This window comes from Meleagris gallopavo, chromosome 2 (assembly GCF_905368555.1).
Source record: "Meleagris gallopavo chromosome 2, MGAL_WU_HG_1.1, whole genome shotgun sequence".
NCBI classification, from domain to species: Eukaryota; Metazoa; Chordata; class Aves; order Galliformes; family Phasianidae; genus Meleagris; species Meleagris gallopavo.
Window position 1 is genome coordinate 104,829,807 of NC_139405.1, and position 23,295 is coordinate 104,853,101.

The window sequence follows — 23,295 nt, forward strand, 5'->3', positions numbered from 1 at the left end:
TCCCACGTTGGGTGTTCCCAATGGCCAAACAGGGCGCAAATTCTGCCAAAATCCCTTTTTTTGTTTTTTTGGTTTTTTTTTTTGTTTTTTTTTTTTTCGAGGGGTGGTTCCCCCCCCAGTCCCCGCAGTCCTCCGCCCCACTCCCCACCCCACGACTCCTCGCTCCGGCGATGGCCTCATCCTTTCCCGTCCTGGCTTAAATTGCACCCGGTTGGCTGCTCTCGAGAAGGGAGAAAAATGATTTCGGGACGCGTGCGAGTCTGAAGCGCTTTGGGGTCCGTCAGAGAGAGGTTGGAGGCTGCTTGGGTGGACAGGAGCAGGGTTTAATTTTGCCTGTGCCTGGCGGAAGGTGCCGGGAAGCGGTGCCGGAACGCTACAAAAACAAAAACAAAAACAAAACAAAACAGAAAAAATAAAAATAATAATAATAAAAAAAATAATAATAATAATTGCAGCTGAGAGCAGTGCAAGAGAGGGGCCGGGATGCTTTGTCCCGGGATGCTCTGCCCCAGGATGCTCTGCCCTGCGGGCTGCAGGGCTGGGGAGGAATCCCCTGGTTTAAAGGAGATGCTTTGCAGCAAAAAAATCAATCAAACAAAAAAAGGCAAAAAAATAAAAATAAAGGAGGGCAGAAATTAAAAATTCTACTAAATTTCAATGTTATGGGCTCTGGGTGGGTGTGGGGTAGGGGCTCGGAGCATCCCGGCACCATTTCCTGGGGCCAGGGGGATGCTCTCCACTCACCGCTGGGTTTTGCCAACACGATGCTTTGGGGAAGAGTCATCTCATTTACAGAAGCAACAGGTTTGGTTTTATTTGAAGTTTTTTCTTTTTTTTTTTTTTTCTTTTTTAATGGGAGGAGGAGGCTGAAACATTCTGCACACTTTTAGGGTGTTGGGGACAAAACCCTTTTGCTTAACATCCCAGTGTGACCTATGGCAAAGGGATATTTCTGGGGTGTCACTGAGGTAAGGACTCACAGCCCAGCCTTGGGGCTTGGTGTTTCCAAGCCGTTATTTTTTTCCCTTCCGTTTTTGATGTGCACCCATTGGGAATGGGGAACACAGAACTGGAGCATCCCAAGATCCAGCACCGCCATTCAGCGGAGCAAAATTGGCGTTTCTTGGGCAAAATGTGCCAACCGAAAAAGCAAAAGGGGCAAAGGATGGGTGGGGGCCGAGGGGGTAAAATTATGGTATTTTGAGGGTACAATGAAAAACGAAACAACAACAAAACAAAACAAAACAAAAAAGCAGCCATCGCTTCCTGGAGAAACCCTTCCTAACGGAGGTTTTGGGGTTGGGGCAATGGATTGACTTTTTGGCCATGGCGCGCGTGTCCATGGCGCGGTGCCGCGGGGCCGGCTAGATCTCGTTGTGCTCGCTGAGGTCGCCGGCCATGTCGTACTCACTGGAGCGGGGCGACATGCCCAGGTACTGCTTCAGGAACTCGCTAAACCTCTTCTGGTTGTTCCACTTCCGCGCCGATTTGCGCACCCCGATGAAGCCCCCGTATCTCTTCTGCACCCCACGGGCCGCCGGCCACGAGCCGCGTGTCCCCCGTGGGAAGCCACCTCCGAGCCGCCGGGAAATGTCCTCGTCCTGCGATGGGAAAGCGCCCGGCGCCATCCCAGCACCTCCATCTTCGGCGTCCCGGCGCCGCAGCAGCTCGCTTACCTGCAGCGGGCTCGCCACCGCCTCGGCCGGCTCCATGGCACCGAGGACGCCAGCACCGGCAGCACCTGGACGCGGTGCAGATCGGATGCTGGTGGCACACATCTCCCAGGTGGCCCGTGGGACGGCTTCGCCTTCGCACTCCAGGATGCAGACCTGTGCGGGGAGATGAGGGGACTGTTTTCAGATCATAGAAACCCAGAGCGGTTTGGGTGGGAAGGGACTTTGAGGTTCCACCCAGTCCCAACCTCTGCCGTAGGGACTCCTGCCATAGATCAGGTGCCCAAAACCCCATCCGGCCTGGCCTCAGACATTGCCAGGGATGGAGCACCCACGGCCTGTTCCAGTGCCTCACCACCCTCATCGTGAAAAATTTATTCCTTGTACCTCATCTAAACCTTTACTCTTACAATTTAATCTATCATCACTGAGCTTCTCTCCATCTCTATCCCAACCAACATGCTGGAAGACACCATAGAAAGGCACTGGGAGCACATCAACTGTTACCAGTCACCATTTCGTCCCAAATTCAGGGTTTCAACCATCCTCGGGCTCCCAGAAGTGATGGAGATGCTGGGGAATTGCACCTGAACCCACATTGCCCCTCACACTCCTTCCCCACTGCCATCCAGACTCCTGTCCCACCTCTCTCTGCTGGGTGCTGCGGGGTTCTTCAGCCAGGCATGAGACCCAAAATCCCCAAGTGTGCCATGAGATGGTGGATGTGGGAAGGGACCTCTGGAGACCAGCATGGCCACCCCAGACAGGTTGGAGTTGGGTTATCTCCAAGGATGGAGACCACAATCACTCAGCATGTGACCATCCTCACAGCAAAACCATGTTCTCTCCTGTTCTGGTTTCCTGTACTCTCACTCCAGTCCATTCCAGTCCCTTTACTGATGAAAAGAGGTCTCACCAGTGCCAAGCTGTCATTCGATAGAAATCAGGAGAAGCTAGTCATCTCACTGCAGAGAGTGATCAGGTTGGTTAAGCATGATTTCCCCTTCGTAAATCCATGCTGGCTGCTCCTACTGACCTTCTTGTCCTTCGTGTGTTTGGAAAAGCTGTCCAGGATGACGTTGTTCTCCGCCATCTGCCCCAGAATGGCTGTGAGGCCATCCAGCCCCTGACTTCTCAGATGTTAAGAGTGAGTTTACCCTTCCCTCCGTCCCTAGGGTCACCACATCCCTTCAAAGGCCACCAAAAGTGACCTGACCATGTCATTTCCTCAGCACCCACATCCCATCCCTTTCCAAGAGCCAAATGGGGAAAACCATCCAGGAGAAGGTCTTTGGAGAGCCAAACTCAATAAATATCCCAAGAAGATGGAGATCCAAGGAGGGAGGGCTTCTCTTCCCTTTTCCTGCAGTGGTTCCATCTCAGTGTTTTCTTCATGGTGGGTTCTTTGAATCTCTTGATGCCAACGTGGGGGAATCCTATGGCTGAAACTTGCTGGTGTACATCTCACAGTTTCCAGAATAGGCCATCTGCAAAGCAGATCATTGGCAGAGCCACTCTTTGCCATGGGTTCATTGACTTCCATGGGTGAGAGATCCTGCAAATCCCAGCACGGGATCTGAGAGCTGCAGCTCAAGCATCTCACTGTGCAGCAATTCATGATGTCCGTGCTTGATGCCAGCCAGGCTCTTCAGACAAAAAGAAAAAAGAATTGTCCCCAGGTGACTCAGGTCTTGAAAGCCATCAGCAGTCCTATCATCCATTCACAACACAGCCTCACTAGCATCCCAGGGTCTTCAGCCATCGCCCCATTGCCTTAATTCATAAGGAAACATCTTCTGATGTGGCCAACTCATTTTGTTTGGGGCATCCTTGGCAAATGCTGCCCAATGCTCCTCCACGTTCAATGACAAAAGAAGCTGGTGAGGCTCTTTCCAAATTTCAGTTGGCATTAGTGGTGTCACCCTGGGTTGGCACTGCCCCCCAATGGCTCTGGGGCCCAGGACATAGGCTGATCATCCATATCTTGAAGACCTGGTTCCTGGATGGTGCAGGCATGCCAGTCACTTTGGGGGCTCTCCTCTTTCTACCCTGAAGTCACAGCTCTGCAGCCCTTGGGAAACTACGTGGACATTTCCATTTGATACTTTCAAATTTTACAGCCAAACATAGGGTGATGCACCCCAAATCTTGCCCCCACTGGGATAGCAGAGGACTGATACTAGGTCAGCTGTGACATCCCCACCAAATGTCTGATCCCCACTGGTTCTAGGACATTTCCCAGTCCCAGGGGCTTCCCCTGTCACAGTAAGCCAGATTTATCACTGCAGCGTCGCTAACGAATAGGCGGTCAGTGCTTCCCTGTGGGTGGAGGGGAATGGGAAGGAAAGAAATGCTCCTGGCTAGCGTCCGGCCTCGGCTCAGCGGAGGGGAAAGGAAAGCATTACAGGCAGGAACGGGCTGATTCATCCCTTTGCAGTGTGAAATTTTCTCCGTCACCACGTCTCCCACGGGCTCAGCAGCCCTGCAGATCACTGCCTGCCCCAAATATTACATCTCACCATCCATCTGCAGCCCCAGCGGGTCACGACGTTGGTCCTGATAGGGCTCACAGGTTTTGGGTGGCCTTTTGGCTGCTGGTGCCTCTGGCAGGGGTGTGCAATGGGGATGCCAGGAGGGCATGTTGCAGGTCCTGGACCCTTCCCAGTGATGTCAGCTCCATCCCATAGCCATCAGAGCCTTGTCGCCATCACTCCCAGCAGCTCCCCAAGCCAATCTGGGGACAATTTGGTAGACTTTGATTGTGTACAGTGACAACCATGGTCGCATGCATCCATCCCCTCGATGCGCCCAAGGAGAAGAGACAAGGACAGCAGCACTCTCGAGGCTCCTCACCGCTCCACAGCTCCCCATGCCCTCCCACCACATTACCCCAAACCCCACACTGGGTGCAGGGGCACTTACGAGGAGGTCGAAGCCATCCCGGTAGAAGTGGCGGTCGCAGCGCAGGCAGTCCCCTCGACAGTCACTCCTTGCCTGGGCAAAGAGGCAGAGCAGCAGCAGGTCCCAGAGCACAGCCCTCATGGTGACAACAGCAGGGCTGCAGCCAGAGACAAAACCTGTGAGCCCCAGCACTACTTCTAAATGGGTTGGAGCAACGCTCAGCACTCACCATAATGGGAATGAGCCTCCCTCCCGCCCCCAGCTCCATTTTCCCAGGCTATCTCATGACACGAGTACCAGCAGGGCTTAATTTAGCAGGTGGACGTGGTGAGGTGGCACGTCTCAGTCTGTCCCCAAGCAGGATGTCTGTGTGCCAGCAGTGAGGCTGAGGACACGGGGACAGCAAAGATAGGATTGCCCTTGGTGGTACCTTGGTCCCTTTATGCAAGACATGTCCTGGGCAAGGAGATGGGCAACATGTCTAAAAACTTCTTCAAGCTCCACCAGCAGACCAGAAATCCTCATTTCCTTCTAAAACCATGATTTCCAATCTTCTGCCACCATTCTGATGGGTATCCAGGAACCACATGCCCAGCTTAGCCCGTCGCAGACAAAGAAGACCTCAGTGGTGACAGCGGTGGCTTTGTGACCTGTGCTTCACCAGCATGTTGGGGTATTCAGGGGAGGATTTGAGGGTGGATTTGCTTTTGTGGGCAGGGCTCAGGGCTCATGTTTTCCACCAAGGTGGGGGCATCCTGCGATAGAAGCACTGGGGACTCTGCACGGTGTCACGGTCACCTTCGAGCTCAGTGACACAGAGCCCCGCGGAGCTGCTAGTCATTTGCTGGAGGGAAAGCTGATAAGGAGCCAGAATTAAGGCTTAATCTTCGCCGAGTCTCATTAAAACTGGCTGGTGGCATGAGTCAGAAGATTGGCAGGATGCTCCCAGGAGAGGACAAACCCCCCCAAAAAACCACTGCAAAACCCCAATATCCCTACAATGCCCCTGAAGGAGGTGTCCCAGTGTCCCCGGGAGGGCTGGAGTGCAGAGCCTGGGAGAATTACTGGACGGCCAACTGGAAGATGCTATGGGGCAGGCAGGATGCGAGCCCCAGGATGAGGGGTGGGGCTGCATATCGATGCCTCCTGAAAATGCAATCAGCCCATCTGAAGCGGAGCACCTGCCTGGTACTGGGGGGATGGAGGCATACAGCATCCTCCAAAACGTTGCTGTGAGCCCCGCAGCCCTGGGGTACGCTAGTATCGAGTCGAATTATCCTCATTAACGACAGCATTGGGATAAAAAGGAGGGATTTGGGTGGAAATACAGCCTGTGGTTCAGATAGCGGCCGGGTCTGGCTCTGACATCAATAACCAGGGAGGAGAGGAGGAGGAGGATGGGCAGCAGGTGCTGCTGCGATGCGCTTTCATTCATTCGATTTGGGTTGATTGGGTTTTTCTGCGGAGTGTGAGCTTTGGGCTGAAATCAGATGAAATGGGCTGCTCAGGGATGCTGAACCCTGTGTTCCCCAGGAATGCTCTCATTAGGTTTAGGGTCTGTCCCACCACGTGGGGAACAAGCACCGTGCCCAGAGCTCAGCCAGCCCCAATGATTGCTCTGTTTCCTCCCAAATTCCACTCTTCTAGCCGAATGCAAGGCCCAATTCGGAGGGCATGGACCTGCTTCCAGCCCCAAACCCCACTATTATCCAATGGTGTCCCCCACTGGCACTGGTAAAACACTTCCCCTCCCGCTCTCCTCTAGCATTAAAATAATGCAAAGTTGCCACCAGCAAAAGGAAAAGCCAAAGGGGAAGCCAGTGCTGCCAATGTGCCCCAAATCTTTGTTGCTGGTGGCTTGGGGGGAATTGGAAGCAGCCCCCCCTGCTTTCCTGGTGCTCGGCAGAAAAACAAGCGCTTCCTTTTGTTGAGTCCCTCCATCAGGTAATTGGCCATAATTGGCCAAAATTACAGACTGCGGAGAGATGATCAACACAGATGGGGCAGCAACGGAGAGATTTAGAGGTAAAAGCTTTGGGCAGAGGGCTGCTCCCCGCGTCCATCCCCATTCATTCCTGCTTTCTGTCAGGGACGGCAAGAATAAAAAAGCAAAAACCCAACCATTTTTCTCCCTTTTGTGCTTTGTCAGAGGGGGGACCACCGATGCCTCCAGCTCCAGGCACCTCCCTGTGCATCCCACGGTGTTGAAGTTGTGAAGTTCCCTACCCCTTTTGTCCTGGATATCACCCCCCCAAAAAAAGAGAAAAACACTGAAAAGGGGTAATTTGGGGTTTGCCAACCCTGTGGTTTCTCCCTTCAGGCCATCGGCACAGGGATGGAGGCACAGAGCCAGGTGCTTTGTGTCAGATCAAACCCTAAACCCTTCGCATCTCACCTGCCACCCCGCTGCCCCTCCGTGCGTCGGGTTCCTGTTGCGTTCCTCGATCAGTTTGGGTCCAAAAAGGGATATTTGGGGGAAGGTGAAACTTTTTTGCAGGTGCTCGCCCAGACAAGCATCGTGCATTTTGCTTTGTGGGGAGATATTTCCCTTTAACCCTTGCTGAGGAATGGGAATACGGGATGAATTGAAGCCTCGCCGATGATGCTCAGGCTAAAAAACCCAGCAAAAAAAAAAAAAGAAGAAAAAAAGAAGAAAAAAAGAAAAAAAAAAAAGAAAGAAAGCCAATTTTCCCCCCAATCCGTTGCAAACCGAAGCCCATCTCCTACCTGCAGTGTGCTGTCAGCTGCCGGCTCCTCTGCTCTGTGCCTCCTCCGGCGCCGGTGCCTTGGTGGTATATATAGACGGTGTGCATACCCATCCCCACACCTCCCGCCCGGCCCCCAGCACGTGGGCTGAGCCCACCCCCGGGGGCTGAAGCTGCACTGACAGCTGGGGACAGGGGATGTGTGTCCCCCCCCTCCGTGCCCCTCTGTGTCGTGAACCGGTTCCCATCAGCGGGGTGTCCTCTGGCATCGCGTTTTGGGGACGATGCGTGAATATGGGGGTGGCTGTGTCACCCCCAGATGCCTTTCTGCCAGACCCCAGTGCAGTGCCCTCGAGCACCCCGGGGAGCAGAATGTGGGGGGGTTATGGGCAGGGGGGCTCAGCCATGGGGTGAGAAGCTGGAGCATTCACTGAGCATTGGGGGGCACACACCACCACCATTCACCCCATCATTTCTTTTTAGGGAATAACGGGTTTAAAATGTTGCTTTTTTGTCACTGATGCAGCTCTGGGATGGGAATTTGGTTCCCCCTACCCCAAAACAGCTCTGGGGGAGGAGGGGGGGCACAGGGACTCGTCGGGTTTGTTGCTCCAGTGTGGCTTAATGGGCATGACCAGCATTGATCACGGGCAGAGGATGGGGAGAATCAATTCCCAGCTCAATGGACAGAGGGGGAAAATTAAAACTTTTCATTTGGAAATGAAGGGGATCTCTCCCCTTACCCCAAAATGGATGTGTGCTCCATTGGGTCCATCCCAAAGAAGGGGTGTCCCAGTGCTCCCACCTCAGGGGCACAGCCACATCCAGCCTTTCCCAAGCAGCATCGCCTCCTTTTTCCCATCCAGCTGACCCTGTGGATAACCCTGCTGGAAGCCACTGAGCATTTTGCAACATCCCAAGCATCCTGCATGACCCCAAGAAGCCTTCATCACCCCAAGCATCCTATACTGCCCCAAGCATACTTCATCACCTCGAGCATCCTGTACCACTCTGAGCATCCTTCACTGCCTCAATCATTCTGTACCACTCTGAGCATCCTTCACTGCCTCAATCATTCTGTACCGCTCTGAGCATCCTTCACTGCCTCAACCATTCTGTACCACTCTGAGTATCCTTCACTGCCCCAGTCATCCTGTACCACTCCGAGCATCTTTCACTGCCCCTATCATCCTGTACCACCCCGAGCATCCTTCACTGCCCCAATCATACTGTACCACCCTTCATACTGAGCATCCTTCACTGCCCCAAGCATCCCATACCACCCAAGCATCCTGCGCTGCCCTAAGAATCCATCATTGCCCCAAGCATCCTGCACGACCACAAGAATCCTTCATCACCTCGAGCATCCTATACCATTCTGAGCATCCTGCATGACCCCAAGCATCCTTCACTGCCCCGAGCATCCTTCACCACCCCACACTGGCAATTCGATAATCAAATCCGCAGCACCACTGAGATCATATCTCGGTAATTCCCCCTAACAACTCCCTGGGAAGGGCTGCATAGCAGAGCGAAACAGCTCCTTTTGTTTTCGCTTTTGCTCTGAAACAGCACGCTCAATGTCCTGCCTGAGACCTCTGCTCTGTGCATGCCCGGGCAGGCATCAGAAGCCAGAAACCTATGGAACTGCTAAAAAATGGCAGAGCTGCCTTGGGGGAGCCAGGGGAAAAACACTCCCCACTGCACTCGTGGCTGAGAGCTAATTTTTTAAAATAACCCTATTGCTCAGACTTCCCTTAACCATCCAGGTTGTTGTGGTTTTTCATGAAGGGCTTTTTCACCGAACCAAGGTGGAGGGAGGGGAATGACAAGGGGACAGGCACCTTGTCCCCTCTGGGGAAAATTTTACAGTGGATCCCTCCCTAAAGGAATCACCGTAGCCGGTGAGAGGGAATTTCCTCCAAGGCTGGATTTTAAGCTGGTGATTTGGATGGGGCTGAGGTGGTAGCAAAGGACCTCAGGTGACGATGCTCAGGGTCTTGCTAATTAACTTGGGGGCAGGGGGAGATGATTGCTGGGAGGGGTTGCCATCACACTAAGTGTGATGCCCATTTTGTGGCAATTCCAGGTCTAGCATCTAAATCCCATGAGAGGAAGTAGGTTTAAGTTGGAGAGGATTCATCCCTTTTGTAGAATGGGGGCAGAATTAAGGCTCACGGTTTCCATCCTTTTGGGAGTCTGACACCTGGTAGGGTGAGGATGAACCTGATGAAGGATCCTTGCACTCTCACAGGCATCATTTGTCCTCTCATCCAACCATGAGAAGACTCAACTATTGGGTTTCCATTGCATCTGTGAGTTGGGTGAGCTCAGGAAGGAGTCTGAGGGGCTGTGATGAGGATGGGAGAAACAGAACATCACCATCCAATTAGATGCATTGGGATTGGTCCTGTTTTTAGCAGTCTTGGACCAGAGCTCCCCAGGAGATCTCATCCCACCTCCCCATGGCACCCTGAGCAAAGCAGGGGAGAAAGCAGCAGGGATCTGAAATGGGCTAGGAGGACATTTCTTAAACATACAAACATATATGACCATACATAACATACATAAGCTAACAAACTGGGGTTTGTTTCAGCCCCAGGAGATACAGGATGTGGTCATCTCCATAGGTGGATGGGGTGGCTCTTGGATGGTGTGGAGGCTGAAGAAATTTGTGACACCCCACCAGAAGCCCTCCATCAATGTCCCCTCTGCTTTGTAGGTTGATCTGGAGTCTTCATCCCTCCTCCAGTGTTGGTTTTAGGGTCTCAAAACATCAAACCTATACATGCAACAAAGACAAGTGATGTTTTCAGAGATCATTCCATTTACTCTTCAGGGTTATTTTTTCCCCAAAACTTCTGCACACCATCATCACAGCCCTTCCTCCTGGTTACTCCATACTCAATCCCACCATCCCCAAACCCCGCAGTCACCACCGGCGCACACTCAGTGGGACCAACAAGGATTTGTGTCATCTCACTCCAAATTGCATTTTATGGAAAGCGCAATTACACTCATTTAGCTGTTGCTCAAAGCATGCAGCAGCTTCTTATTAGCTGCAGCCCATCACCTCCTGCCCACAGGGATGCCAGTGCTGAGATTTGGGTTTAGGGATGGACGGATGGATGGGCGTGGATTGCTGCTCTCCATTCATCTCCATTGGGAGGGCTGCAGCTGGTTTTTGGCTCTGGTGTTTGAGACAACAAAGAGACAAGGGGAGGATGGAGGATGCAAAAGCAATCCCATTTTCAGGGTGAAAAAAAATGTAGATCTGACACTAATTGTGCTTCAACACATGGCACATCGTCCCTTATATGTCCCCTCCATGCCAACAGTGGGTCACCATGCCTGAGCCTGGGACGAGCAGAGGAAACGTGCTCTTAAGCACTATATGCTGAAGTTTTCGGGGCAAACCTCTCGAATTTATGCAAATCTCTACCAGTGCTTCAGGGCAGGGAAGAAATTTTGTAGGGGAGGACTTCAGGAGGTGCTGTGGTGAGCATGGGTCCACATATACACACACACATGTATGGGTTCAGAGTCCAAAAAACGCTCAAATTCATCCCAGAGCTGCTCTGTTTATGCTCAAACTCAGGCTCAGGTTCCAAAAACCCCACAAAAAGCCTCAAATTGTCCTATTTATTCTCAAACGCTGGGGCCAGCACCCAAAAGACCAGGATAGGGGGTGTCAGAGCCACCTTCCCATTTGTTCCCCAACAACGAGCTCCTTCCCTTGAAACAAATCATCAGCCTGAAAATCCCCACAGCATTTTTGCAGTCATAAATGAAGAACCAGATCCTGCGGTGCTGAAGACCATGACCTGTCCTTGGGGCAGTGTCAGGATTTGGGGTCAGGATCAGGCTGTCGAGGCACAGACAATGCATTCCCCAATCAATAAATAACCATAAGGGATTTCTCTGCTCAGCATCCACAAAATTGCTCATCCCACACAATGCTGCTCTCCCCATCCCACCCAGTGCTATCCCAAGGGCCACGAAACCCCAAACCCCAATGCTGGCACGTTGTGCTTTCTAAAAGAAAAACTGCTACATCACTGTCGTCGTTGCACATAAAACCTCTGAGTCACCAGAGGGATGTGCAGAGTGTTTTAATAGAGTCCAAACTGCCCTGGTGGGTTCAGTGCTTAACAATCCCTCTGCTGGGATTTGACTTCAGTTATCTTTATTTATTTAGCTCGCTCCATTAAAATAGAAAGTCAGAGAACGGTTTGAGTTGGAAGGGATCTTTAAAGGCCATCTGGCCCAACTCCCCTGCAATGAACAGGGGCACCAACAGCACTGGTCCCTGAGGGGCACCTCTGATCATTGGTCTCCATCTGGCCATGGGGACATTGACCACCACTCTTTGGGGACGATCTCACAACCAGTTCCTCATCCACTGTACCCATCAAATCCACATCTTTCCGATCTGGAGAGAAGAAGGATGTGGGGGCAGTGTCAGAGTCCTTACTGAAGTCCAGGTAGATAACATTAGTGGCACTTCCCTTATCTGTTGATACAGTTACACCATCACATACATCACCTTACACTGTCACCACCTGAAGGCACTGCAGTTGGGCTGGGAATCAGCACAGGCCTTCCCTGCATGGCTCAGACTGGAGCTGCTGGGGGATGCAGGCAATGAAATCGTCCAAAATTTGGATGCAGCCCATTCCCCCTCTGTTTGAGGCCAGCGTCTCTTGGGGGCTGCACCAGGACCATGCTGCAGAGCCAGGAGGGCCGGTTCTCCCCAGAAATTCTCCAGAGAGAGGTTCTGGAGGGGGAATTCTGGGTCCCTCGGGGGCGTTGTGGGGCTGGGGGACTCCTCCTAAGACTCTGCCTCACCCCGCAGGGGGCGAGCCGCGCATTTCGCGGAGGTTTGTCTTTAACGGGCACCCGTAGCGCCGCAGAGGCCGCTGGGATTTGTAGTTTCTTCCGCAAAGCCCCATCATTACACAGGCGCAGAACACCCCTGCCTGGGCTGCGGGTAGGCGAACTGCTCTCCGATTGGTCCGGGCGAGAGGCCGGACATCCCTTTTCTGTCTTGTGATTGGTCAAACAGCGTCTCCTCCCTTCTGATTGGCCAGCGGTGGCTAATAGGCGGGGCGGCTAGGCGGCGGCGGGAATTGCGACGGCGGCGGTGCGGTGAGGAGAGAGGTGGGGCGGGAGGGATGGGATGGCGGTCTGAGGGGGGAAAAGGGGCCCGAAACGGGGCCGGGGGTCTGAGGGGATGGTGAGGGCCGGGAGGGGGATAGGGGCGGTGGGGGCATTCGGGGCTGAGGAGGGCCTGGGCTGGTCGAGGAGTAGAGCTGCTGCCCTCGGGGCGCTGTGGTGGGGATGGGCTCGGGGAAAGACCGAGGTTTGTATTGTGGTGGCACTGCTGAGGGCGCGGGAATGGAGTGGGAGAGTGTTGGGTGAAGTTTGAGAAAGGGGTCTGAAGGGGGGGGGAGGGGGAGAAGTGGGAGCTGGGAGGGGGAGAGGGGTTTTGTTGGGGTCTGGGCAGGTTTGAGGTAGCAGGTGTAAAGGGGGAGGGTTGTGGGGATTGGGAGAGGGTTATTTGGGGTGTGGGTGGAAAGCAGAGGAAGATTTGGTCAAGGGAGAAGGAGCAGAACTTGAGGCAGTGTTGAGGTGGGACAGAGATGAGATGGGTGGGAAAGGGAGTGGGGTTATGAGGGAGTAAGGCTGGAGGAAAGCTTGGAGAAGGGACCAAAAGAATCCCAGAGGCCCAAGTAAAGAGTAATGTGGGGTATATGGACTGGGAGAGAGGAGTTGAGGTAGGACAGGGTGCTTGAAGTGAAGGGGAAACATGCACAATGGTCGTGGATAGGGCTGGAAGAGTGAGAGCTGGAGCAAAGGAGTGAGGGGTGCTTTTACACAGAGCAGGGTTTGCTGGAGATGAGGCCTTGGGGATGGGAGAATGTGGGACAGTGGCTGAGGAGGTTGGAAGGGGTGGTTTGGGTGAGCACAGAAAATGAAAGCAGGAGGATGATGGGGTGGGCTAGTGGTGGGTTAGGGGGTGATCGCCAGGATAAGACTGGTCTTTAGGTGTGTGGGGAGCTGAGCTGGTGGGGAGGGAACTCTGGGATGTGGGAAGAGCTAAGAAGTTGAAAATGGAGGACTTGAGGCTGGCATGTTGGCCTGGACGTGCAGGGAGGCATTGCTTCCATCGATGGATCAGTATGGCTACATGGGGGGAAGTGAGGTTGAAAGATCTGTCGAACAGGAGAGTTTGGGCTTGCTTTTTTTCTTTTTCTTTAAAATCAATTCTGTTCGAGTCAGTTCAGCTGTTACCAAGGAGGTCTCCTCCTCCCTTTCCTGCCCTGCTCGCTGAACGTGTCCACATCGCCCTTTTTCTTTCTCACAAAACTTGCTCCACTGTGGATGGATCAATGTCACTTCCCATGTTGTTGTGTCCTACTGTGCAGTCAGGACTGTACTTGATAATGCCTCGTAGTTACCATGGATATTGGCTTCCCTTAAAACCCTGCTCTGGCTGTCAGACCTTGTGTGACTGCAGCGTATAATGATGTACATACCTCTAAAATTGACTCCAGTTGGAAGTATTTGCTCATGATAGTCGGTGAGCTGCTAGGTTTGGGAGTTCTAAGCTTTTTATCCTCTTCTTTTCTAGGATTTTGCTGCAGGTGGCAACTGATTGTCATGACTTCAAACGTTTCCCTCTGATTTGCTTGTTCACTGGGCCAAAGTGAGAGATGGCTGCAGAAGCCAAGTACAGCATTATTCGGGAAGTGGGCCGAGGGAACTATGGGGTGGTTTATGAGGCAATTGTTAACAAAACCAGAAGCAAAGTAGCTGTGAAAAGGATGCAATGTAACGTGCCTGAAAATGCAGAGCTGGCTTTGCAAGAGTTCTGGGCCCTGCAAAGCATCCAGAGGCAACATGAAAACGTGATCCAGTTGGAGGAGTGCATTCTGCAGAATGGCCAAATCTTTCAGCCCATTAGTCACCATTACAGGAAGTCAAACAGCCACTTGCTGCTGATTGAGACCTGTCTGAAAGGGCGGAGGTGCATGGACCCCAGGTCGGCCTGCTTTCTGTGGTTTGTGATGGAGTTCTGTGATGGTGGCAACATGAATGAGTACCTGCTGTCCCGCGGCCCGGATGCCCAGCTGAATAACAGCTTCATGCAGCAGCTCAGCAGCGCTGTGGCTTTCCTGCACAGGAACCAGATTGTGCACAGAGACCTGAAAGCGGACAATATTTTGATCTCTCATAAACGTGGGAATCCCATAGTAAAGGTAAGGGAATAAAACTTAGCTGTAACGAGTTTGTGATCTGCATGCTTACCCATTACACGCTGGGGAATGGTCTTTGGTAAATGTTATTACAGGCTTTACTTTGTAGCCTGTAATAAATGTATTCAGAACATCTGACATCAAGTGTGGGCTGGCTTTCAGGAGACTTGGAAGGACATTTAGATCACGATGGTGCGTGTCTGTAACACACTTCTTGTGCTACTTGTGCTGCTGAGGGTTGCAGTTCAGGATTGTCTTGCTTCTGCACGCTAGATAATCAGAGAGATCACAATCAGCCAAAGATGAAGCAATATTTTCTCTTCCCTTAAACTTTAAGAACATACTGTTCTGTTACAACAGCTAATGCTTCCAATATTGCTGCCTCGAGCACATGTTGATGTTCAGGGAGGTGAGGAGTTCGTGTGGGTTGATGCCCTGACTGAGGTAAAGATAGCCAGCTGCATTTCTGGTAGCACCAAACTAAAACTGTTACATTTCTCTAAAAAGCAGCTGTAAACGCGGGAGCCAGCTTGCTGCTCAGCTTTCAGTCCCAAGAGCTCCTGTAGCTGGACATAAAATAATAGCTCAGTGCATTGCAGATAATTTATGTCTCAACCACTTAGATCAATAGTAGTATTTATACCTCGACCTGTAGAGCCATCAGGGGATGTTTAAATCAATGTCATCTTAATCACTGGATAATAACAGTAAAGGAAGAGGCTCGGTGTGCTCACATGGGAACAGTAAGAGCTACTTTTCCCATAGCTGCAGGTTGGAGATATGTTAATGCCCAATTAGATTTCATCAGAATGAGCTTCTCAGAAAGATAACAACCAGACATTGGGTGTCTTCATCCTAGGGAGAAGAGCAAACAACAGGGAAGGAGTGGGGAGTGGGCACCTCACAGGGAATACCAGCTCTGTAACCCTAAGGTTGCCATCTGATGGCTGCTAGTGACATGGTGGATTTCAGAGTGGAATTTATTGAGCTGCTGTTTGTAAGTGCTTTTGTGAAGTTGGTGTTTGCGAGTAGCTGCTATTTCTTCTCATCTTATCTTGCAGGTGGCAGATTTTGGCCTCAGCAAGGTGTGTCGGGGGAAAGGGAACGTGAACCAGCACCGCTTCTCCTCTGCATGTGGGTCAAACTTCTACATGGCTCCAGAAGTGTGGGAGGGTCACTACACAGCCAAGGCTGATGTGTTTGCCCTCGGGATCATTTTCTGGGCTATGGTGGAGAGGATCACCTTCCGTGATGGAGATACTGAGAAGGAATTGCTTGGTGAGGATCGGTGCTGTCGTGTTGTCTGTAGATGTTCTGTAGGGATCCTCTGGGAGGTTTCTACCAGTCACACTTTAGCATGTGGCTCTTGTCAGGGATTTGTACAAATCTTGCATTAATTTCCCCCAAGTGCAGAGCAGTCTCCCTTTCCTCAAGGCAACAGGATCACTTGGCTCCTTGGAACATCCTTCCAGTGCTTCAAGTTGTAAACTTGGAACGGATGTTTAGATGAGCTTTGCTGCTCTGCCCGAGTTTCTTGTGCTTAGAGATGCAGGATCTCAACAGGGATGACTCGTCCTCTGTCCACCTCCTTCCAAATCCCCCACATACATGCACACTTGAAATACTTTGTACCAGATGATTTCAGAGAAGTATATTGCAGTGGAAAATCCATCTCGAGAGGAGAGGATGCCAGTCATGCACATTAGCATAATAATTCAAGACATCGACCCAGTCCCTGACATCACAGAATACCTCTCTGTCTTTTAAATGCTTACATTCTTAACGTGAAAGGAATTTCTGTGCAGAAACTTTGAGAAGATTTTTGCTCTGCTCCTTTACATTTTTTTTTTTAATGGGTTCAATTCTAATTGTACTATTTATTTCTTTTCAAAATGCCAAACACTGATAAATGTTTTAGTTCCTGCCTACAAAAACAAGCAAATGGTTGCAGCTGAGACCGAAGCACGAACAGATTTCATTAAAATAGCAACCCGCCAACCTGAGATAAGGAGTTTGTGTGGCCAACCTTTTCTATACACAGACAGGTCACTGCCTTTGAAACATTTATTCTTTGCTTGGTGCAGGGGCAGAACAGCTTGAGTGAGCAAAGCTGTTTTTGCTGTCTGTTTTGGAAGCCGGTTAATCATTTTCAACAACCGGTGAAATTATTTAGATTACCGGGAGTAAATTTACATTTCCCTTCCTTAATCTTGCTGAGGAGAAGTTGGCTAACGGTAAATGGCATATGCTGTCATTTTAATTGAAAATTATTTGACTTACTGAGCAAATAAGTTGCATGTTTAACTCTTTAAAGTCACCCGAGCCAAGCACAGCCTGCTTCCTTCCCTCTCCTACAGCTTCCAGATCTGCTATGGGGGTGAAACAGCAGAAAATAGAGGAGGTTCACTTTGGTAAATGCTTGGCAAGCATGGCATGCTGAGGTTTGTTTCCACCCATGGTTATGCACACAGCACGCAGTAACATCTTGATTACTTTTGGACAGTTAAAGCTTGTTCCAATAACAGCCTCTCGCTGTGTTTGCCTTGGCAGTCACTTCTAATAAGTGATCTTTTTGGTAATCTTTCAGATGTTTTGTTTCCCAGGCTGTCTGTCTGTACTGTACAAGGCAGTGCTTTGTGTAGGCTTTTCTTGTATAAGCTGACTCCTCCTCACCTGTATTCAGGAACTTACATCTGCCAAGGCAAGGAGCTTATTCCTCTTGGGGAGGCGTTGCTGGAGAATCCCAACCTGAAGCTACAGATTCCTCTGAAGAACAAGAAGTCCATGCCAGATGATCTCTGCAAGCTCCTGCACGATATGCTGGCTTTTAACCCAAAGAAAAGATTGGACTCCTTCCAGCTGGAAGTCCGAATCAGGCAAATCTCCTACGGCAAGAAGTGCCAACGCTCCCCCTCATAGAGACAAAGGGCACTCAGGTTAGTGTCTCTGCCAAGCTCCTCTCTGGCTGGTATGAGCAGACAGGGGACTCGTTGTTGACCTTCTGGTCAAAGCCCTTCTAAATCAAACATGACCTGTAGCAGTTGGAAAAACTTGGCACTAGATAGATGTTGTCAAACTGGGAGGAAAAAAAAAAAACATTTGGTTGAATTACCTCTAACAAAGAAACTTTTGCCTCTTTAGTGATGTGTGTTCAGGGAATTGGCTGCACTGAGCTGTGTCTGAGCCAGCCTGTCTTTTACCCTAAATCCCAACAGTTTCCATAAATGATTTGTTATCAGTCCAGCATTTACCTGTGCCGATTCATTTAGCAATACATTTGGTAACTAAATAAAACCCAAAGTGAGCAAAGGGTCAGAGTTGCAGCATATTTGTAGCTGTGCACCTTAAGTATGTTCAGGTATAACAGCACTTGTCAGATTAAAGACGTTTTGCAATTGACGAGGCCCTTTGCAATGAAGATATTGTAGAATCACAGAATGGCCTGGGTTGAAAAGGACCCCAATGCTCATCCAGTTCCAACCCCCTGCTATGTGCAGGGTCACCAACCAGCAGACCAGGCTGCCCAGAGCCACATCCAGCCTGGCCTTGAATGCCTGCAGGGATGGGGCATCCACAGCCTCCTTGGGCAACCTGTTCCAGTGAAATATGTTTCTGATCACTTTCGTGCTCTTGACCACATGCCAGACTTGTCCTCTAGCACAAAGTGTTTTTTCCTTCCCAGGTGTTTACCCATTCTGAACGACCTTATAGGGAACAGTGGTAACCTTAGCAGCATTTTCTTTGGCAGGCAGACTTCCCATCCAAGGTTTGTTGGTTCCACCAAGGCTGGCTCCTCCATCTCTGTTACATGCAATTATCTTCTGCACTACCTGCAGATGAATCTCTCAGGTCCTTGTAAAGCACGTCAGCTTTTACTATCTAATTTGGAAGTCTTCCTCCTGATGTGTTCCAGAATCACTTCTTTCATATCTGTATTCATCTTCTTATAATTACTTTGTATCCTGAAGCCCTTTCTGACTTGAGTTGTTTCAAATCAATAACGGTTTGGGTTACAGCAGTGATTTTTGTTCATGGCTGCATGACCTGTATTTTCAATTACCCACTTTCAACCCCTCTCAGTTAGAAGAAACAGTGAATGACCCCAAATATTTCTGTCCTTCCTTACAGTCAGAATACCTCCAGCTTTGTGTCATTGGCTCACTTCCTATTGTGCCGAGGACGTTTGTGAAAACACTTCATTAACAAGTCTGTTGCCAGTGCCAATCTTGATAAAGCTCTGCTCTAGCCTCTTCATTTCTGAATTATCCATTTCAGTTTTCCCTTGGGCCTGGTTAACTGCCTTACGTTTTCCTCTTTACTAATTGTAGTCCTCTCCTATTTATCTAATGCTGCCTCGTGGTGCTACAGCAAACGCTTCACTGAAATCTCTGAGGACAAGACCAGCACTACTTGGTACCTAAGGAAATAGGTTTTGTTGCTGAAAACGACTTAATTAATCTGCAGTTCTGGGGAGTCCCACCTGCACCAGGAGGCCTGGCACTGCCACAGCAGTGGAGCCACTAGTTGGCAGGGCAGCCCCGAAGTGGTTAGGCTGCTAAAGAGGAATATGCAAGAACAAATCAAAGTGGTTCTAGCAGCACAGTGTCGGCTTTCCTGCTGTTCATTCTCCTCTGATCTTTCCAGTTTCAGAGATAGGCTTGTGGTCATGGTTCAGAAGAAAATGGGCTGCACAGGCAGGAGGTGCAACTGGAAAGCTCTTAGTTTATTTCATAGAATCATAGAATGGCCAGGGTTGGAAGGGACCTCAAGGATCATGAAGCTCCAACCCCCCTGCCACATGCAGGGCCACCAACCTCCACATTTCAGAGCAGCCCAGGCTGCCCAGGGCCCCATCCAACCTGGCCTTGAACACCTCCAGGGATGGACGGGGCATCCACAGCCTCTCTGGGCAGCTGTTCCAGCACCTCACCACTCTCATAGGAAAGAACTTCCCCCTGACATCCAACCTAAATCTTCCCTCCTTCAACTTAAAGCCGTTTCCCCTTGTCCTGCAGTTATCTACCTTTCAAAGAATTGATTCCCCTCCTGTTTGTAGGCTCCCTTTAAGTACTGAAAGGCTGCAATGAGGTCACCCCACAGCCTTCTTTTTTCCACGCTGAACAAGCCCAGCTCCCTCAGCCTGTCCTCATAGGGAGGTGCTCCAGCCCTCTGATCATCTTCATGGCTCTCCTCTGGACCCTCTCCAACAGCTCCCTGTCTTTCTTGTACTGGGATCCCCAGACCTGGACACAGCACTGCAGATGGGTCCTCACAAGAGCAGAGTAGAGGGGGACAATCACCTCCCTGTCCCTGTTGGCCACCCCTCTGCTGATGGAATTTTCTGACTAGGCAGGAAGTTACCTGATTACCTCCCATAGCTTTGGGCATGGATTCTGAGTTAATGCAGCAGTGGCATAGTGGTATGCCACACAACACCATTCTCAAGCTATTGAGATGCTGTTGGTTGCTGTGTTAGTATGGACTGGAGGTTAAAACCAATTTGCTGTCCTAAATGTTCTTAGACACCAACTCATGGGTCCAGACCATGGGTCTGGTAAGATCCAGAAAACAGGTCTATTTTATGTTTCATACCCTTCTTCCCTAACCTAAAATCAGGATTAGCACAGAAGTTGCAGTGGGGTTTTTCATGCTGCAAGATCTAGGTGCTTCAGAATAAACTCTCACATGGGAAGCATGGATCAAATTAGGCCTGTCTTTTCCATAGGGCCATGGGAGGGTATAGGGCATCTCAGAGTGATGTAAATAACCTAAAACTCCTAAATGAGATCTGTTCTGTGAATTTAAAGACAAGGCGACGGGTATAACCTATCATCTGAGGAGTCTTTGTGTTAAATAATGCTGAGAACTGGGGTTGTGTACCTGCTCTGTGCTGCTCCCTGAACATGTGCTATCACTACTGAGGCAGGATGGTGGGTATGGGGACCTTTGGACTGGGCTGCTTTTTCTGCCAAGGGGGTGTTTGCAACTTTGGCATGTTTCATTTGTAGGTGTTGTGTCCCACCGTGCTCTGGAGGCCTCATAGATGGTGAACAAATGATTTCCTTTGGAATGATGGTGAGAGATGGGTACTGAAACCTTGCTGCCTTCCAGTTTGCCCCAGACGGTTTTATTTAAATGGACAGTAACTTTATTTATTTGTACAGTAATTTTAAGAGAACTACAAAATTTTTATTTCTATGCAAGCTTTCCTTTTGTAACACGTGTTCTTTAACGCAGCAAGTGGCATAGGTGAAACCCTGGCTGGGATGATCTTACCTGTTTGGCTACACGTGGCACAGGGTTTCTGAAGTGGTTTCCTTGAAGAAAACCCTCATCCATCCTTCTGCAGCTACTCTGTGCCTGCCCTGTTGGAGGACCCCAAAGAAACGGGCACAAATGGTCTCAAAACTATCACCTCTGCCCTGCTGCATGTTGACTAGCTCTCAGCCCTGGCTTCGTGCTGATAATGCTATGTTGCTTGTCCTTGGCACAGAAGACAGGAGTTGTCTTTGCAGGGTTTAATTGGAGCTTTGTGTGTGATTCCTCATGTTGCTGGGCCACGTAACTGAGTGATGGCTGTGGGATGAGCTGGCACAGCGCTCGGTGTCTGCTCTGAGAAGTTTGAACAGAAACAAGAATGTATTTTCCTCACTTTTGAATATTCTTGCTTAGATTAACTAAAATGCTTTCTTAAAATAAATACAAAGAATGTTAAAGATGCCAACTCTTGATTAGAACGTATGCGTCACTAACACTTAAAGTAGTTTAAGGAATCATGCTTCCTGCTGTGTTAGCTGCTTGTGCCAGCTGTTCTTACAAGAGAAATGAAAAGGACTGAACTGGAATTTTGGCAGGTAAATGGGGACTCTAATTTGTACCCTGTTTGAAAAGTATTTTTATGAGTCTGTAAACCTCTGCTGATCTTTTCTTTTCTTAAGAAGCTGGGAGCCCCTGAATGCTTCCTTCTGCACTCCTCTGTTGTGCAAAGCTGAAATAGTGTCCTTCAGGGACAGCTTCCCCTTCTAGGAAAGGACCAAACTGTCTGAAGAGGTGACTTGGTGAGCCTCTTTGCAACGTAGCAGACCTTGGCTAGCTGTGTGTTTCTCCCTCCTGTAAGATTGTGACTGCAGTAGAGAAGGCTGCTTGTAGGCAGTGTCAGAAGCCTAATTCATGGAGAGGATCTTTCCTCCTGCAATGTCTTTATCCAGAGGCTGTGCTGCCCTTCTGTGAGAACTGACTTGGAATGTTTTCTCACTTGCTGCCCCAGGCTGCAAAATACAGCCTTTAGTTGTCTTGCTCAGACAAGCAGCTGTTGACCTCTGCCCCTGTAACAGATCACTGATGGATGGCTCTATGGTGTTCCCTGAGAACAGCTGTTGTGAGAACATGAGAATTAAGTTAAATCGTTAAAATCTGCTTGACTTTTGGATTTGGACAATTCCTAATGCAGAGGTGCTGCTGGGTGAGGGGTGTGCAGCAAGGAAAGACCGGGTGCTCTGAAGCTTGTTTGGCTCTTGAGGCATCTGCTGGAGGTTGGCAGTGACCTGTAGGTGGGGATCTGCATCTCTTGTCCAAGAGCTGGTTGACCCTCGTCAGGAGAGAGCTGCTGTCCCAGCACTGCTATGAGACAGCTGCTTTGGAGCCAAATCTGCCTGGCTCTGCACCCACACAACAACCTGGGCTGCCCTAATTCTAGCTGTTGCCTTGATCTGCAACTCATCTTTGCTCTCTGTGAAGTCATTACTGTACTTTGGGTTTTCCTAGATGCAGCCTTCACTTGTCCTGCTCTGCAGGGCTGCTGTTCTGATGTATGAATTTTTCATCTTTCTCTTGCCCATCCCATAACTGCTGCACCCATTGCCTGTTCCGTGCTCCCTGTTGTCAGAGCAGGTGAGTGCTTCTGACCCTACAGGATGACTTGATTCCAGGCCCTTTGTCTGCAATGTGGATAGGTTTGTGTGCCCTTTCTCCATGTGGAGAAAATGTGGGGTGTGAGAATGGTTGTTTACTCCTTTTCCTCCTTGTTTTGCCATGCTAGGATATCATCCTCACGGCTGCTGATGTTTTTTTTAGCAACATGTACACCACTTGAGTCTCTGTACTTTATAAATTAATAAAATGCTGTGTGTTTTGTGCTTGTTTTTGTTGTGGTTTTCTTACTAATGCATTAGTGCACAGTAATACTTAGTGCCTCTTCTTCAGAAGAAAGTGTCATATGCAACGACAATTTAGTGGGTCTCACACCTAGTGAATTGCTAAATGAACATCTGCAATGACAGCCTCTAATTTAAATGACTGCTTGGGGAAGGTGGGGGAGAATCCTGGAGCTGTTGGTGTAGCTCTTTGGAAACAAGCTTGCTATTCAGTAGTGATCTGAAGGGTTGGTGCAATGTCTGTAACCAGGAGGGAACAGAATAAAATGGGACTGTGTGAATCCCTCGCATTCGGGGGAGTTCCTACACTACTGCTATCTCTGAGGTGCCGTGCTCCTAATCAGCTCGTCTTCCTGCTCAAGGCTCTTTGGGGGAGCCCAGGAAAACATCAAACCCCGAATATTTTTGTGTATCCCTCCTCTTGTGGCCAAGTAGCTTCGGCTGTGTGAAAGCTGCTGCTTCGGTGGTGGTGATAGCTGCTGGAACGACACTAAGCACACTCAGGAGAGCAGTGCTGCCCAGTGTATTGCTGGGTAATGGGGCTGCAGTGGGTGCTCGGCACCCTGCTCGTGTGCTTTGGTGCTGTTGTTTCTTCCCTAGGTCA

General features: G+C 50.2%; 2 protein-coding genes across 5 annotated transcripts; one reads left to right on the forward strand and one right to left on the reverse strand.

Annotated features, from left to right (window-relative positions):
* Positions 1-117: 117 nt before the first annotated feature.
* On the reverse strand, positions 118-4,786 carry PNOC (prepronociceptin). The gene is made up of 3 exons (XM_010708075.3): positions 4,596-4,786; positions 1,412-1,829; positions 118-373 (listed from the first exon to the last, which is right to left on the reverse strand). The coding sequence occupies exons 1-3, from the start codon at positions 4,713-4,715 to the stop codon at positions 324-326; spliced, it is 588 nt and encodes a 195-aa protein (XP_010706377.2). The 5' UTR covers positions 4,716-4,786; the 3' UTR covers positions 118-323.
* Positions 4,787-12,187: 7,401 nt separating this feature from the next.
* On the forward strand, positions 12,188-22,678 carry LOC100539085 (serine/threonine-protein kinase PDIK1L-like). Of its 4 annotated transcripts, XR_002112631.3 has the most exons (6): positions 12,382-12,439; positions 13,914-14,541; positions 15,600-15,816; positions 17,222-17,474; positions 20,547-20,613; positions 20,776-22,678. XR_002112631.3 is itself a non-coding variant. In XM_010708077.4 (5 exons), exons 2-4 carry the CDS (start codon positions 13,996-13,998, stop codon positions 17,455-17,457), a joined length of 999 nt encoding a protein of 332 aa, XP_010706379.1. In that variant the 5' UTR covers positions 12,188-12,427; positions 13,914-13,995; the 3' UTR covers positions 17,458-17,474; positions 20,547-22,678. The 4 variants fall into 4 exon arrangements, 3 of the variants coding, with proteins under 3 accessions (XP_010706379.1, XP_010706380.1, XP_010706381.1); XM_010708077.4 differs by having other exon boundaries at positions 12,188-12,427; positions 20,547-22,678; XM_010708078.4 differs by having other exon boundaries at positions 20,547-22,678.
* The last annotated feature ends 617 nt before the right edge of the window (positions 22,679-23,295 follow it).